Raw genomic sequence first — 18,644 nt, forward strand, 5'->3', positions numbered from 1 at the left:
AAAAACACAATAGCTTCTAGAATATTTAATGGAGTATCACATTCAGAAAAAATAAAATACTTCACAGATACAAAGAGATATAGGGGTTAACGATCCTCAAAAAAATCATCTTAAAGATGAAGAAATCAAAGCCCAGATTTAAGAATTTAGATAAGGTTACAGAGGGGCAGAATCAGGGCTATAACTTGGATTTCCTAGCCTCTACTCTGTGGCTTACCTTATAGGATACTCATCTGCCCTCTGTGAGCCTGAGTTTCATCTATAAAGTGTGGAGTCTGGACTAGGTCAATGGTTTCCAAATACCAACTGTGAATCAACAATATCAAAATCAGCAGAGGAGCTTGCACTGAGCTAAGCTCTTTAATATCATATACTCCTCATAATGACTGTATGAATTAGGGCCTATTTCAATCTCTCTCTCTCTCTCTCTCTTTCTGTATGTGTGTGTGTATATATACATATATATATCCAGGGGATTAAACAGAGTAGGATGAGCTAGGAGAATGATGTTTTGCCCTGAAAATTTCAATAAAGATTCAAGACTTCCTTATACTTTTCTGTTGATTACAGAAAAAGGGCCCTTTTATCTCTAAGCATTTTCAGATGCAGAAGAGTCTTTCCTCTAGATCTCAGGGAAGGAATCTCAATGATACTGGAAAGATAAAAAGCTAGACTCCATGGCAGTAACTGACTAAAACTGCTACTCCTTGTGCCCAAACATTATTATAGTACCAACTCTTTTTCTCAGAAAGCACTTAAAAATTTGGCAGTACTAGTCTAGCAGTCAGGAGACAGGATCGGAACCTTGGCTCTGCTACTCCCCTTCTGAGATTTCTTCTGAGGTCTCCTCCTGATCAAACAACCAGCAATCTCAATTTTAGTGAAAATCTGCCTGTTTGGGTCACAATTTTGTTCTGCTTTAGAGACTAAGAATACAAAACCAAAAGATATTAGTAGTAGTATCAATCCAGTAGTTCCTAAACTTAGATTTCACAAACGGGTAAATATTCCAAAATAAATTAGAAAACCTAATATAAAGTTGTCAACTTTTTATTTTGCTAAGTAAAGATATCTAAAAACAAACTACCATCTGACAATTCTTTCATAAAACAATGGACATTTTAACATCAAAAAAGTAGAAAGGGCACTTTCAGAATAAAGGACAGTTCTTTAAATAAGTTTATCTTTATGAAAAGCACACTACATTTTCCTTATCTTTTCCATTTTACTGGAAATTGATGACGATACCTCCAGCATCAGTCCGTACACCCTCCAGTTTGGAAGCCAAGGAAACCTATAGCCAAAAAAGGCTAGGCCACTTGCTCAAGGTCACAGAACATTATCTAAATGAACTCCTCTCCTTTATCAAGAGAGATCTAAGCCAACAAGACTCTTTTCCTAGCCTCCAACTCTTCTTAAGATCCCCATCCCCAGACCACTTTTCAAGCCTTTTTCCCTCCTCACAGCTGGCAAGAGAGTTAAACGTAAGAGAATTAGCAATCAGCCCCAAAGAGGAAACCTGGGTCATGACTCCACCCTCCCCTCCTCCCACAATCCTGTCTGCTCAGAGGTGGACTCTGTAACCAACCAACTTCTCCTAAAAATACGCCCTGGACTTTCAGAACTATGCAACATAACTTAAAAGTGGTTTCCTGATACAGGCAGAAGCATGAGCATGAATTCAGTCTCTATTAAAGTGCCACACCCAAAGCTTAGGCTCTTAACTGCCAGTCACTACAAGCTTAAGAAGTTCCCCAGAAAGTCGGGCACCCCAGTCTCTCCCACTGCACGTTTTAACAAGCCCCAAAGCTGTAACGCCTCCAAGGCTTCAGAGCCCATGCGTTCTTATGAGTCAGTGAGAGTAAGGGCTATTTGGGATCCTCAGGCCCAGACAAGGAAAAAAACTTCACGTACTAACCCATGCAGCACATGCGGCAAACCAGGTGGGTGCTGAACTCGTGCTCATCTTGGTAACTGGGCCACATGTCGCCAGCGTCTGCTGACCCTGCCTAGAAGGAAGGTGTGCCAAAGAAGCTCCGGCTAGGGGCCTGTGCACGCCCTGCAGCTCCTTAAAAAAGACTTCGAGGTGAACAGAGACAGCAGAAGTTCGGAGAAGTGGCTCCACCCACCACTTCCTACTGACCTCCTCCCTCCCCTTGAGGTCAGAGAGGAAGCTCCTCCCTGGGGCACCTCCAAACTGGGTCCAGGTCTTCATGCAAGAGGCATCCTATTCAAAAGCGCCACCAGCCTAGCTCAGTGTTTTCAGACCAACAGCAGCAGGCGAGGTGGGCGCTTCGGATGCAGAAGTCCAGCCGAGTTAGTGAGTGAGTAAGCCTGCGCAGGCAGAAGCCGGTCTTTGAGGTACCCTCCACTTGCAGAGCAGAAGCTTGTGACCCGGTGAATCTGAGACAGTTGCAGGAGGCCTGGTGAGGTAAAATGGCTTAACTGCCGAGACAGGCCCAGTGCATCCACCGCCCAACAACCTGTTGCTGGGGCTGGACTCTTCTCAGGCTGAAGTGTGTGTAAAGTGTTAACCGACTGAGAAAGCCCCACGGTCGGGGAGGCTATCACGGGGCAAGCCCACACGCTGTCCGCTGCCAACGGATTTCCTAGATTCCACAGGGAGCTTCATGTCCCGACTTTGAGCTGCCCGAAGAGTCAAAAGTCTCTCCCCAGTGATTCCACCTCCTTATAGAGTAGCCCAGCCCCAACCAGCCTCTAGGAGATCTGGCACAGCAGATTTCATCAGCTTCAAAAATACGATTTGCTTGTTTGCTCCATTCTTTCCCCTCATCCAGCCAGGAATGTCATCCCAAAAGGCACCTTCCTCTTCCCAGACCCTCCCACTTTGTCTCTGCAGTCAACGCACTTAACTCAGCTGTGCCAGAAATCCCTTTATCCTTCAGTGGAAGGCGGCTTGCTTGTTTGTCCAACTTGTTTTCTGAGTCTTGGCTAATTGTACCAGACACTGGAATGCTGAAGAAACACAATGAAGGGCTTTTTCATTCAGATGGCCCGACCCATCAGTGCTTCTTCATAATTGTGATGCAACCAGGGGATAGAAAAAGCAGAGCCTCTGTTGATGTCAGGACAGATGCTCCGATCCTGTCCCCACACCACTCAGAAAGGCCCCACTGCAGATAAGGGCCTAATCACTGGCCCTCTGCTTTAGCTCCCTAAATAGAACAACTTCTTCGGGCTAATGCTACTTCCAATCCCGTTCCTGAAGACAGGGAGGGAGGGGCAGCACCCAGGAAAGCAGGTTTCCAGAAATTAGCCCAAAAGACTGCAAGTGGGAAAAAAAGTAAACACAAGTTTACCTAGCAGGTCACACAGTTTAAACAAGCCCTGTGACCTGCTTCAGTTCCCTGACAGTTTCCTTACCCCCTATATTAGGCATCTCTCCCACCTACAAACTGGTAATAATCCTGTTACTACTTACTAATAACGGTACTAACAGCTGACTTTATCCCTCCTTGACTAAGCTCCCAGTCACCCCGATAACCTGTGACAACTCTACTCAGTTTGTTCCTCTTATTAGAGTCTCCTTGGTCACTCTTGGAGGAAGGGTCCTCTTAGAATTTACCTTAACCTAGGAAAAGAAATGCATAAAAAATAGGGAAGAGAGAATAAAAGGGAATAAAGATTTCCTGATTCATATTTAGTAACCTTTTCCTTTATCAGATTTAAATTCCTTGAGTGCAGGGACTGTCTTCTTCATATCCTAGTCTCTAACACATTTAGAAGGCACTCGATAACCCAATTAATTAATTTTAAGGCTAAAATTAATTGAGCACCGAGCACCTACTGTTAGTTCACAGGCAATGTGCTAAAAACTTTAAATATCATTTCATTTAATCCCAACAATTCTCTAAAAAAAGGTATTATCAGTTCCATTTTAGAGATGAAGTTACTTTTAAAAGGTTAAATAACTAGACCAAGATTACATATCCATCTGTCCTGCTCCAAAGCTAGGCCTCCTGCTACACCATGCTGTCTTTGAGAGGGACCTAAACCAGAGTAACTAAACTGGGGTAGGGAAGCTGTATATGTAAGGAGGTAGAATGTTCCTGGCAAGTTAAGAAATAAAAACACCTACGGCCAACTGAAGATTTAAGGCATATCCCAAATGAGTATGTAGAGCAACTTCTAGAAATACTAAATAATTTCACAGTCTCCAAAAATCAAAATAATCATTACTGGGTAAAGTTTAAGGAAGGTGAACCAAAGCGTGCCCTTTTTCTCACTCCTCTGGCACCTAGGCAGAACTTATTTCCCCGGAAGGTACTACAGACTGAGTAAAGTAGGAGAGAGTTTTGGGGACAATGTCAGTCTAGCCACCAGGAGACAGGCCTTTCCTTTAGGATCCTAGGAGATCCTGAGCCTCAAAAGGGAAGCCGCTGCTAACAGGAAAGAGAGGACCCTGATGAGGACAGTCAGCTCTTAATTACCCAGAGGAAATCAGCCTGTATAGTGATTATCCGGGCCAGTCCACTTCCTTTTTAGCCCAACGTTGAGCCATTTCATAGTTCACTAGAAGTCCAGAGATGTGAGAGGCAAGAAAAGGTGAATCTGGCTGCTACCTGCAGATTCGTTAAAATGCTGAATGGAAGGAAGAGATTCAAGCCAATATTTCCACACATGGCTAGAAGTTATCTAAGAATTTACAGCTACTGGCTTTCTTACTAGTACAGAAAACTGAAGCTATACATTTAATTTATTTCCTAAAACATCAAAATCACCCACTATTGAGGCTAGTAAAGCAGACGTAGTCTTTCCTTCTAATGTGTGAGATAATGACTCATAATATATCACTAACTTTTTAAACACTTCCACATTGGCTTCTACCACATTTTTAAATTCCCAACTGTAAAAATAAGCATTTATATTTTGTCCCAGGAGCCCACAGGAAAGTGCAATGTCTTCACTGATATCTTTTGTTTTGTTTTGCTAAAAAAAAAAAAAAAAAGTATAATGATAGCAAACAATTATTATAGTCCTAAACCATGTACAGAATATATTCTAAGAACTAGCTCAAAGCAACCATGCAGTATTATTAACCCTATTTTACAGATGAGGAAACAGAGGCCCAGACAGATTAATGTCACTCTGCCAGTAAGGGCAGAGCTAGGATGAAAACACAGGCAGTCTGACCCCAGACTCTCAACAAGCTCTCAACCACAATTCCATACTACATCCAAGTGTCGGCCAGATAATGGTACTGCCAGAATTGCAAAAAACTAGAGACTTTAGTCTTTTTTCTTCTCATGCCAATTAGAAATTCGAAGTCCAGAGGAATTAAGTGACCTAACATCACATAGTAGTAAGCAGAAAAGCCAGGACTTAGAATCCAGATCTTCTGACTCGAAGTTCAGTGGTCTTCCTACACACTGAACGATCTAGAAAAAAATAGCTAAGGAAAGAAAAAGACTACATCTTGACTACAACACCTATTGTTTTAGTTATTTGAGCAAAGATATATTAGGTATATGACCATTTGTTTAAATATTTGCATGTCTATTACATGCGTAACAAAATTTAGGTACCACAAATGGAGGATGCACAGCTAAGTCATAAATGGAGGAATTAAAATTCACAGCAACTGCAAAAATCTACACCAAATCTCATAGGACAAAATTTAACTAGGATGCCTTTAAGTCTTACGCTGAAGGTTCAAGAAAACCAAAGGAACAGCAGCCTCTGGAGGGGAGACAACAACAGTTCATGCACGAGGTCTGGCCATTTTATAACTTGTCTTAGGTTAATGAGACTCAATAGTGTAATGGAGCGGCTTAAAAAAAAAAAAAAAAAAAAAAAGGCATGGTACAATTCTAGATTGTACTCCATATGGTCCAGATCCAGGGATTATAGCTGGTCCTCCTAGTGGGATGCTAGAAATAGAAAGAACCTTAAGAGATTAGATTGTCCAACTCGTTCATTTTACAGATAAAGAAAGCAAGACCTTAGTTGTCCTTTCACAAACAAAAACTTCAAATGTTCTTCTCAAGTATATAAATAAAGCCCTTTTCTTATTTACACTACCACGACATGGATATTAATAAACTAATACACAGGGCAACTCTATATTATTCAGTTAACCTATACTAAGCACTCACCTCAGGCCACACATCAAGCTAAGCCAAGCTCTGTAAGTATACACATGAACAGGGCATGGTTCCTGTTACAGCTTAATCTAATGATATCTTAATTCCTTCATTTATTTGTTCAAGTAACATTCATTGGCATCTATTTTGTCACAGACACTTGAGAAACTGAGATGAGTAAGAGTTCCTGTTCTTAAAGATCTTACAGTCTAATAAAATCTAATTAGTGGGGAAAGAAACAAGCTGAACAAAATGACCACACAGGTTTGAATAGGAAGTATTAACAGAATGCTACTGGAACACAGAAGAGGAACTTTTATTCCAGTCAAGGAAGGCTCTCCAGAAATGATAACTACTTACCTTGAAGGACAAGCATCAAGTTGTTAGTTAAAAAGAAGATACAGGCATTTCGGGTAGTGATCTACAAGTTTTTAAATGATGCCTGAGTACTGAGTACTGCTTGTAAGGCCAAGACAGGATGTGAAACTAGTGAAATAGGCAGGGGGCAGATCATGAAAACCCTTTTATCTCCTGATGAAGAGTTTGAACTTTCTTTTAAAAGCAGAACGAAAGCTTTAATGGATTTTAAGCAGAAGAGTGACACAGACAGCTCTGTAGTTTAGAAAGATCATTCTGGCTACAGGTAGAAGACAGACTAGGGGCGAGAGGGTGGGGGGAACACAGAGAATGGGCGAAACATTATTTCAACAGTCCTGGAAAAGAAAAATGATGATGCAAGCTAAAACAGTAGGAAGTTTGGGGAACAATGAGATAATATATGTGAATGCAAGTGTGGACAGGGTGTACTGAAAGCTATTTGAAATTCCAAGTATTGATACTAAGTCAGTGCTAAATTCTGTCTTACAGGTATTATGGCTTCAGTACAAACTGTGTCTTCCTGTTCTTGTTTACATCTGCTGAAGAGATGGTGACCTGGGAACACCGTTGTTAAAGCCATGTACTTAACATCATATAACTAGATCTCACCAATGGACTCCTAACACCTAGAAAAAAACAGCGAATGAAAGCTAAGAAATAGTAATCAGAGATTCCTTCCCCACATTCCTGCTGTACTCCCCTCACCTCTCTACACACACACGGCCACCACATTTTCAAAGCAAAAATAATCAATTTAACTGTCCAAAGGGAATACTAGAATGATAAGGGGTTAGGAAATTGTATGTAGTATTAGAAAGGGAAGTGTCTAGGCTGGCAAAGATAGCCTTCAAGTATAAGCAAGCCTGACACCTAGAAGAGGGAGGACAGATCTTCCTTATGCTGCAGTTACATTCCGATAAACCCAGAGCAGGTTAAAAATATCCAAAGTCGAAAGTGCATTTAATATATCCAACCTACCAAACATCAACTCTTGGCTTAGCCTACCTTAAATGTGCTCAGAACACTTACATTAGGCAAATCATCTAACACAAAGCCTATTTTATAATAAAGTGCTGGATAACTCTTGCAATTTACTGAATACCATACTGAAAGTGAAAAACAGAATGGTTGCATGGGTACAGAATGGTTGTATCAGTTGTTTACCCTCGTGATCACATGGCTGAATGCGAGCTGCGGCTGCTGCTACTACCCAGCATCAGGAGAGAGTTATGTACTGCATGTCACTAGCCTGGGAAAAGATCAAAATTCAAAGAATGATCTCCACTAAATGCATATTGCTTTCACACCATTGTTAAAGCCAAAAAATCTAAGTCAAACCAATCTAGTTGGGGACCATCGGTATACTAGATCTTTGCCAGGCAGAACTTGGCTGATGGGCGTAAGTTACAAAGAGGCAACTTTCAGATTAAAAAAGAACTTCTCCATTACCAACATAACAAATAGTCCATCGGTTGTATGTTCTACAGAGGCCTTCAAGCAAAGGAAGAATAACTTCTGACAAGAGTGGTACTAAGTGAGAGGTTGCGTTGGTTGATATGTAAGGTCCCTTCCAGCTCTAAGAGCAATATAGAATTTGTTATCAACTTTAAGAATGGAAGAAATCTGAAATCTATACAAACACAATGAAGATTTACTAGAACATCGTATCTTAGAACCGTAGCACTAAAAGGAACCTAGCAGTTTTCAACTCTGACAGAACACTTTTTTTTTTTTTTTTTTTGCGGTACGCGGGCCTCTCACTGTTGTGGCCTCTCCCGTTGCGGAGCACAGGCTCCAGACGCGCAGGCTCAGTGGCCATGGCTCACGGGCCCAGCTGCTCCGCAGCATGTGGGATCTTCGTGGGATCTTCCTGGACCGGGGCACGAACCCGTGTCCCCTGCATCGGCAGGCGGACTCTCAACCACTGTGCCACCAGGGAAGCCCGACAGAGCATTTTTTTAAACAAATCTTACATGGAACTCAACATATATAACATAATTTCAGTATTAAGTAGCATAAATCAATTTTATACATTCAAATTTATGTTACTTATTTTAAAGCCAAATGACATAACCAATCAGGTAATTTTGATTGAAATTAGAGATTACTTAATTACAGTTATATCAGTCTCAGCATCTTGTTTATTTCTGTACTGTGCTTTACTGTAGGGAACCATTTTTTTAAAAACTGTTTTATACAAATAGAAACAAATAGTAACAGTTTCATAGTTTGCCTGTAACCTCAGGATATTATTCAAATAAATTAATACAACACCATGAAGGAATTGTAGAAATCTGTGTTTCAAAGTTAAATACCTTCAATATCTAAAAACTATGTTCATCCTATAATATGTAAATATGACTAGAAAAGTGGAACAAGAAGCACAAAACCTTGTAGTACACACTAAGCCAATATTACAATGTTATCACTTAACAATGTGTTACCCACTAACTATTAAGGACTGAACACCTGAGACTTGCCTAGAATTTATTAGGCACAGGACCTATGTTGTACAGTATGTTCTGCAATAGTGTACACACCTCCTATTAGGGGAAGAAGAAAAAAAAATAGAAGACACAATCTTCACCTTTTTTAATCAAGTATACAGAGATGGCGGAGGAACTTTATTCTGGTGATGTCCAGCTGGCAGGTAGTACAGTAGAGTATACACGTCATTTAAAAACACATTTTAACAGATAAAATACATCTTAAACTTGAAATTAAAATAAAATGGGTACAGAAGCTCTTAAGTACTCCTGTGAAAGTTTTAGAATCCATACTCTCCAATTAAAAAAACCACTGCTCTAGTTTTACAGATAAACTGAACATAGCACATTCCCAATATAACTATTAGGTACTAGAATCAATATTGTTTCATAAAAATAAAAAGCTTTTACAATCTATTTTTCTTCTGCTTATTTCAATGTTATTTACAGCTGTTTATGAAATTAATATTCTAAAACATAAACAAGAAAACACTTCAAAGATAGGGCTACGACTTCTAAGTTCAATAGCAAATCCTATACTGAGGATAAACTTCTTAAAATATTAATCAACTAGTGGTTTAGAAACGCCATTACCATAATACACAGGAAAATGAAAGCAGCAACCTTTGCCTAAATAATATTTACTTTCTCATTATATATGACACAGTATATACAGCCAAATAACTCATGCCTGTCTACTCCTTTCCTTATAAGCTCAAATACAGGCTTACATTTCAGGAAAGCCACTTTGAGCTACCTTTTAAAACACACCACTACACAAGCAAACATATTTCTAAATGTCTGTCTGCTTTTGCTAATACAGACACACATTGACATCTGAGTATTTAGTCATAAGCTTTTCTGGGACTTACTGGAAAGACACTGGGGGATGACTGAATCTAATTCTAATTCTGTCAAGCATTCATGAACTTCTAATAAGAAACTAAGTAATGTCATCAAACCTCCATCTTAATTGTAAGAAACAAGTAACAAGTGTCTCAATAGGTTGGCTTGAAGGCAGTAAGCAGGTCACAAAGACAGGACTAAAGGCACTGAGATCCAAGGGTGTACTCCAGCAAAAGCTGGACTTTATTATTCCTCAACTACGGAGATTTAGAATCAGCTAAACACGGGGCTGATCCCAGCACTGGGCGTTTAGAAGCCAAAGAAATATAATGTAACAAATAATAAGGAGTGGGGGTGGGGGGTCTGCTACCACTTAGAAAAAAATTTTAATATCAGGATCCAAATATTCGCCTGGGGGAAAGAACAGTTAACTTCCTTGCATTGAACAGGATGCAGGATGGCTTGGATACACAGAGAGTAAACTGTGTAGCTGCCCGAGGGGAAAGGAACAGTTTCAACCCTATCAAAGAGAACAGAGGCACCCCCGTGTTTGCAGATGCACCTCAGCAAGGACACCCTGTGACCCCTTCCTCTCACTGACCTTTCCTCCTCTGCCTTTTCTCACCCAAATATACACCAAATCTAGAAACTTCTCTAACCCCACAAGTTCTCCCACATTTACACCTGAAGGAGGGTGATAGAGTTACTCTGTTTTTGGTTTTTTTTAAAAAAAAGATCAAAAACCACTTTGAGACTGAGAAAGTAAAGAATGGAAGGGCTTGATTCTCTGAGGAAGGACAAAAGTCAGCACAATTGCCACTTCCCTCAGCCTCCAGCCCAGACATCACCTCATCCAACCAGCACCCTCCAGCCAGACGAACCTCACGAAACAGTAAAGGGGGCCAGGTCCCAAACTGGTCCCAGGACAGTCTGGTTTCCTCAGTAAATCCCACTCGCACTCAGGTCTGACAGCACCCAGCCCAGAGGCTGTACTGGCCCTTTAAGGAAGGTAACTGGGAAGGCCTCCGTCATCTACCCCGCCCTCAAAAGCCCCAAAGCAGATTTCAAGAAGCACTGGGCACCCATTACCTGCTCTGCCTCTGGCACATCTCTTCCAGTATAGAACACCGGCAATTCCAAGAATGTGCGTCAAAATAAAGATGGTTGGTGGCAAATAAGACGAATCTAAGAGAGGCATTTCCAGGCCCGTCCTTTCTCCTCCCCTGAATTAGCCACAAGCCCACAGCTCAGCGCAGACTCTAAATGCCTTTCTCCTGAGGTTACTGCAGTCCTGTACTATCAGCACAGAGGCAGAGGCCCGCAGCTCAGTGTTGTCAGACACTTCCTGGTGGCTTCTCCTCCATCTCGCCTCTGTTTCACAGCAGGCAGTAGTAGATGGGGACTAAAACTCTACAGTGTGTCTCAGACAAAGCCCAGGAAACAACTGGCCAGAGGGGGAGGGGAAAGGGAAGGAGGAACCAGGAGAGCAAAAAGGGGCGTCTAAGCTACTGCTGAGCTGACTCAAACTCTATGTTTGGCATCCTCTGTTCAGCTTCAACAAACAAGCCTCAGACCCTTCTACAAGAAGGGAGGCTGTCAGAGGACGCCACACTCTTAACTTTCCTCTCCCAGCCTGTCTGGGATGGAGCCAGAAGAAAAAAGTTGCAGAAACACTAGGGAACCACTTGCAGGGAGGAGGCGAAGTACGCAGGGATGTGTAAGTGTCCACAAGTTCCCTGGCCTAGTCGGAGGGCAACCCTTCCACACCCACAACCCGGGAGGAGGTGGTAAGGGACCCAAACATCACCACAGAGAGGATCACGTGCAGAACAAGCTCCACAGAAAAGAAAGTCTTCAACAAAACTAAAGCCTGCTTGCAAATGAAAACTTGATATGGACACTGTAGCAGCAACTGGAAACACTTTAACACACACCCAGTAGAATGAATAAAACTAAGAGTCCTGGCAAGATATAAAGCAACTGGAAAAACGTGTCCACACAGAAACCTGTACGTAAATGTTTATAGCAGCTTCATTCAGAATAACTAAAACTGAAAACAACCCAAATGTCCATCAACTGGTGAACTAATAAAAACTGTGGTGCATCCATACAATGGACTACAACCCAGCAATAAAAAAGGAACATACTCCTGATACATACAGCAGCATGGATGAATCTCAAAAGCATTATGCTACATGAAAGAAGCCAAACACAAAAGGCTACATGCTGTGTGATGCCATTTATATGACATTCTAGAAAAGCAAAACTATGGGGACAGAAATCAGATGAGTGGCTGCCAGGGGCTCAGGGTGAGGCAAGGGAACAGACTACCAGGGAACACAAGAAAGCTTTATGGGGTAATGGAAATGTTCTATTTGCTGACTCTGATGGTAGTTCCACGACTGTATACATTTGTCAAAACTCACAACATTGTAGACCAAAATGGATGGCTTTTATTGTACATAAATTATATTTCAATAAACCTAAGGAACACATTTAAAGACTAGAAAGAACTTTGTACAACCTAGGCTGAATATGCAAAGTTCTTGCAGTACCACTGCCCCTCTTCTCATCTACTTTTCTACGAAGAGATACTATATAAAATGAAGTGTGGACACACAAAAACACAGAAGACCCAACGGCCAAGAGTACATCTAACACCCAGGACCCTTCACTCAGAGAAGGGTTATGGCCTCATCTTTCTACCAAACTACTTTTTTATTTATTTCTACAGTGCCTTTTACATTATGGTATATAAACATGGTGTCTTACCACAAATAAGCTTTAAAAATGCAACCCGCTTTAATATCTCTAAAGTTACCCCCTCTTTTTTTTTTTAATAAAAGGGAACGGTTTTAGATTTGAACAATCTACTAACCAGAAAGATGACAAAGGGCCCTTGATGGGGGAACTAATATTTACAATGTGTATGTTGTAATCTGGCATCAAGACCATCTACGATTTTGTGTTAACCTACATTTTATTCATCAAATATTTACCATGTACCAGGCCCTGTTCTAGGTACTGGGAACAGAGTAGTGAACAAAACAAAGATGTTGCTTTCATGGGGCTTATATGCTAGTAGGAGAATAGGAGAATACACAAAATAAACATAAACAAGTAAACATATACTGAAGGAGATGAAGAGGAGAAAGGAGAGCCAGAGGGGGGATGTTTACAGTTTTATGTACAGGATGGTCAGGGAAGGTTTCTCTACTAAGATGACATTACAAACCAACAAGTCATGTGGCTTTTTAGAGAAAGGATAAGCCCAAAAAAGAAACGAGCAAGTACAATGTCCCTGAGGCAGAATTAGGCTTGGTGTGTTCAGGGGACATCAGGGAAACCAGATCGGCTGAAGCTGAAAGCGAAAGGGAGTGCCAGGAGATGAGGCCAGAGAGAGGTCGGATAATCTATGGCTGTACAGGCCATTCGTAAAGAATCTGGTTTTTATTCTAAGTGAAATGGGAAACCTTTGGAGGGTTTCCTGTGAGCAAGTGATAGGATTTAACTTAGGTTTTAAAAGGATCACTCTTGCTGCTATATTGATAACAGACTAGAGAGCAACAAGAGCGGGAGCAGGGAAACTAGTTATAATGCCATTACAATAATCCAAGTGAAAACTAGTGCCTGAGATATAACTGAGACCAGGGTGCAGTGGCAGAGATGGTGAAATGTGGTCATATTCTGGACAAATTAAAGAGTCATCAGGGACTTCCCTGGTGGCGCAGTGGGTAAGAATCTGCCTGCCTATGCAGGTGACACGGGTTCAAGCCCTGATCCAGGAAGATCCCACATGCCGCAGAGCAACTAAGTCCGTGCGCCACAACTACTGAGCCTGTGTCTACAGCTCGCGAGCCACAACTACTGAGCCCACGTGCTGCAACTACTGAAGCCCGCGCACCTAGAGCCCGTGCTCCGCAACAAGAGAAGCCACCGCAATGAGAAGCCCGCGCCCCACAACGAAGAGTAGCCCCTGCTCGCCGCAACTAGAGAAAGCCCACGTGCAGCAATAAGGACCCAACGCAGCCATAAATTAATAAATGAATGAATGAATTTTTTTAAAGATTAATTAAAAAATATATATATATATAAAAAGAATCATCAGGATCTGCTGATAGACTGGATGTGGGGTGAGCAGGGAAAAAACAGAGGTGAGAATGACTTCCAGGTTTGGGGCCTGAGAAATTAAAAGGACCGAACTGCTATTTACTGAGATGGGAAAGGCAGCCAGAGAAACAGAGGGTTTGGGGTTTACTGGTGGTTGCAGTTGTTTGGGGTGGTTTTTGTGGGGAGTGGGGTAGGAATTCCATTTTGGATACATTAACTTTGAAATGCCTAGTAGACATTCTAGTGGAATTCTGAATAAGCAATTTAATATACGAATCCAGAGTTCCGTGAGAGACCCAGGCTGTTGCTTTAAAGCCAGGAAACTAGATGAGATCACTTAGGGAGTAAACACAGAGAGAGAAAAGGTCAAGTTCAAGGACTAAGCCCTAGAAACTCTCCAACATTAGGTAGGGAAGAGGAAGAACAACCAAAGGAGACTAAAAAAAGAAGCCAGTGGATTAAAAGAGCATGCTGCCCCAGAAGCCAGGTGAAGGATGTGCTCTAAGTAGTAACTAAGCTGTTAATGTGTCAGGAAGAGGACTGAGAATTGACCATTGAATTTAGCAATGTGGAGGTCGCTAGTGACTTTAACAAGGGCAGTTTTGATGGCATGGCAGAGAAAAAGGTCCAACGGGAGTGACTCAAGAGAGAATGGGAACAATCAGTGACAGTAACTAACATCAACTCTTAGGAAGGAATTTTGCTGTAAAAGGGAGCAGAAAGAGGGATGTAGGCTCAAAAGAGAATTTTTCTTGGCATGTGAAATGTGTCAATAATTGTGTCTGCTGAAGGGAATAAGCACTAGGGAGGAAAAATTGATGGTGCAATCCAGTGGAGACTAAGCCAGAGCTCCCTCTGGAGCAGGGCTCTCTTGTGAAACAGCACTTCATTCATTCATTCCATTTAAAATATGGAGCATTATGCTAGACACAATGGACACAAAAACGATGATGACACCCCGCTTACTGTAGAGAAGCTCCTGAGCTGTGATGGCCAAAGAAGACAGACTTGCTTGGAAGGGAAACTGATATTTATTAAGCAGCTACTAGAAAGCATCTTCAATCTGTTATTTCAATGTAATCCCTGTAATATCCCCTAAAATATCCCTATTTTATAAATCAAGAACTTGAGGCTCAGAAAATTCAAGTTATTTTGCCCAAAGTCACAAAGTAAGTAAGAAGATGAACTGACATCTGAACTTTTATCTGTCTGGTTTCAAATCAATGTATTTTAATCACACTGCCTCCCTTTGCTGAAAAGTTCTGGCAAAATCAGTATGTTAACCTGAAGCTAAACAATTTTAGATATTTATGTTTGGAATACTTCCTCTTTGTAAGACAAGAGCCTGTAAATGGCTCTACCCAGCTCTAAGGGAAGAATCTCAATTTCAACACAAAATGTTACAGTGCTAGTGCTGTCTGGTGTCACCACTGTGCCACACTTTTTGCAGTCTTATAAATATCTTCACCATATTTTCATTTCCCAAAGTGAAAGCCATTTCTCTGCCTTATTCTGCTACCTGAAGCCACTGCAAAGCTGTCTTAATTAGAAAATCATATACCATGCTTGTGCCATTCAAAAACACCTAGGAAATTTGAAGGAAAAAAAAAATTCAGGGACTCAAATATCAAGATACATTCTGAATCTACTGTTATTATTAGAGAAGACAATGAAAAGCACCCAAAGTAATTTATTCTTCACAAGATCTTTATAAGATGACATGGTATACCTTGGATACACCATTTTTCTACATATGACAGGTTAAAAAGTTTGTTTCCAGCCTTTGTGTATAGGTATGTATGCATGTTTGAAGGAAGAAAAATGAGCAGGGAAACTGCCTTTGTGAAAGTAACTTTTTCACTCAGAAAAACTAAGATGGATCTGTGTGCTGTCATTTACAGGAAGTGGTTAGAAGCTGGCAGGAGGGAGCGACTACTTTTCTTTTTAGAGATCATTTCATATACAAAGAATAGGCCATTTAAAGACATATTTAGCACCCTCCAGGATATCCCTTGCTAACAGCCAATGGGAAGGGCCCCAAACCATCAGAAAGCCTTGTAAAACCAAGACTCTGAACTTCATTAAGACTTGAGACCTGCCTTTCTATCAGATTACTTCACTCCCAAGAATTTAGGATGGTCACCCACAACGATTACCCACAAGAAATCTTGGGTAACACCCCAGAATCACTTTAGTGTCTGCGACTGAGATGAAAGCAAGCCTGTGAGAAAGGAGGCTGCATGTTTTATTCAAACTGTCATGGAGTATACCTGGTCTCAAAATTAACTGACATCCACAAGCATCAGAACTTCAGCAGAAACTGACTGAAAACTTAAGACCCATATGATTAAAAGACTGAAATTTAGAAAAATAATGCGTACAAAGAGAGACTTTAAAATATATGTATATATATAACTGAGATTAAAATGTTGGTGGCGAGACTAGCATATAACTAATAGGATTGGAAACCGTGGGCTTCTGGAAATGGGAGGTCCAGGCCTCAAAACCTGGCCTGAGCGCTTGTCATCTGTTTCATTCTGTGAGTCCAGAAGTTAGAGGATGTGGGCTTCATAGGAGCTAATTAGGAGACATCCATGACTCCTGTCTCTAAGGTTTAGCAATATGGTATTGAGACAACAATAAACATGCAAAGGCTCAGAATGCCTGCAAAGAATTTTCTATATACCCCAGAGTTACCAAATACAATAAAGTTAGGAAAATATCCAAATTTCTTGCTCCGTAACCTAGATGCCATAAGTATTTTAGTAGAATGGCAATTACAGGCCCAATCTGAAGCCAGGCTGCTTCAGTTCAAATCCAGACTCTACTATATATGCCACATTAGCACCTGTGGGCAAGTTACTTAAATGACTTCAAGGAACCTCAATCTCCTCACCTGTAAAATGATGACAGTAATAGTACCTGTCCCACAGAGTTGTAGTGAGTATTAAATGAGTTAATGTATTTAAAGTGTTTAGATAGTGCCTGGCACATAGTATGTGCTCAATAAATATTGCCTATTATTATCATTATTTGGAGGAACAGCAAACAAACTACATCTGATCACAAGACTTCTGAATACTGCTCAGACTTTACAAAACCTTGGTAAACTGATACTTTACCTAACCTATAACCAAAATTACCGAATCTAATTTACCTGATCCCAGTCTCCAACCTGCCAACCCTATCCTCATTCACTGTGAGATTAATCTCCCTGAAGCATGCATAATGACTGGTGCATCTTAAGTGCTCAATAAATGCTCATTTGTAATTTAATTCTAAAGTTTTCAATTCTCCACAGTCAGCAAATTAAGTTCAAAACTCTCTGGCTTTACAATATTTCCCTCGCTTACCCTGGATTGTACTGTATTTCCTTCCCATCTTTGCAAGTCAAAGTCCCACTCCTATGGGTCAGTTTAAACCAGTACTTCCACAGAATTTTCCCTGGTGACTCCCTCCATCCCAGTTAGAAGTAAACACCTCCCTTGAATTTATACTTTAATGTTTCTCTCTCATAACATTTAGCAGTTTCTACTTTATAATATAGTTGTGTGTATATTTTGACTCCACTGAAGTTTTTGAAGTTAGATGAATGTCTCCTGTATAAAATCTCATCACTAAATAACTACTTGTGGAATGAGTGAATAAATGAATGAATGAATGAACAAAAAGAGCAAGAGGATCTGAAGAGCACTGTGAGGGCCAGGAGTGCAAGGGGGGAGCAAACTAGAAAGAGTAAAACTGGGTCCAACAAATCATGAAGATTCCCAAAATATAAGCATTCCTTGAGAATCCATCTATTTTCACCACAAAAACATACACCAGAGAGCAAGTGCCTGGAAAACTGTTCATCTTATGGCAGAAGTAACTCAATATGCTCCTCTAGTTTAAGAGAAAAAGTTAATTTATTGATTCAGAAATTCCACTTCTAGAAGTCTCTCCAGATACGGATCCTGTCCAACAGCCAAACTCTCCCCAAGACCCGTTCTTCTCTTTCCTTCTCTCTCCCTCTTCCCAGAACTCTAAACTTAACATAATCTGTTAGCCAAACCTCGACTCAAATTCTGACTTCATGGTTTCTACCTGTATCTTTGGACCAATTACTTAATCTCTTTAATCCTCAATTTCTCCATCTGTAAAATGGGGATAATAAAATTATCTCTTCACAGTGTTACAGTGTGAATTAGGTGAGAAAATGCATGGGCTATTCGGCATGCAGTAAGCACTATTAACTATTTTTTTAAAATTAAACATTCCCTCATTAATGTTAACTATTGTTATCATTGTTCCTACACTAGAACATTTATGCCCTAGCAAAGCATCAAATCATCTTCAGTGGCCAATGCAAGGAGGTAAGTCAAAGCAAAGTGGGTGGTATTTAACAGCTCTAAACCACCAACTCCATGAATAAAACAAATTGAGCTTCAATGACACTGCTTCAGAAAGGAAAAAGACAAGAATATTAGTCAACCTTAGTATCCATATTACCATTTTAAATAATCCCTCTCTTTGGGGTTCTGACTGTTTCCCCCAAGAAAGTAAAAATAATAAGATCTAGCCATTAAACTTTTTCCAGGATACTCCGAGAGTCAGTATCTTAAGTAAATGGAGAAAAGATGATACAAGAATAAGAAGCCCTGTCTATGGGGGTTGCTTGTGAATTTTGCCAAGGCTGTTATTTTTGTCCAGAAATATCTGTCATTCCAAGTAAATGCACACT

General features: G+C 40.7%; 1 protein-coding gene across 18 annotated transcripts in view; it reads right to left on the bottom strand.

Annotated features, from left to right (window-relative positions):
• Positions 1–18,644, bottom strand: part of MACF1 (microtubule actin crosslinking factor 1) — a 342,346-nt gene that overhangs the window by 228,869 nt on the left and 94,833 nt on the right. For 4 of the 18 annotated variants that reach the window (XM_029231102.1, XM_029231098.1, XM_029231101.1 and 1 more), the window contains exon 1: positions 1,915–2,266. The exons of 4 other annotated variants lie outside the window; for them this stretch is intronic. In XM_029231102.1, coding sequence (XP_029086935.1) covers positions 1,915–2,215 — 301 coding nt within the window. In that variant the 5' untranslated portion in view covers positions 2,216–2,266. Of the gene's footprint in view, positions 1–1,914; positions 2,268–6,464; positions 6,584–10,695; positions 10,712–10,903; positions 11,412–18,644 lie in introns of those variants that run through there. 10 more of the 18 variants (XM_029231096.1, XM_029231103.1, XM_029231097.1 and 7 more) reach the window with 6 other exon arrangements.

This window comes from Monodon monoceros, unplaced genomic scaffold (assembly GCF_005190385.1).
Source record: "Monodon monoceros isolate NGI ecotype Baffin Bay Population unplaced genomic scaffold, NGI_Narwhal_1 Super_Scaffold_18, whole genome shotgun sequence".
Classification (NCBI taxonomy): domain Eukaryota; kingdom Metazoa; phylum Chordata; class Mammalia; order Artiodactyla; family Monodontidae; genus Monodon; species Monodon monoceros.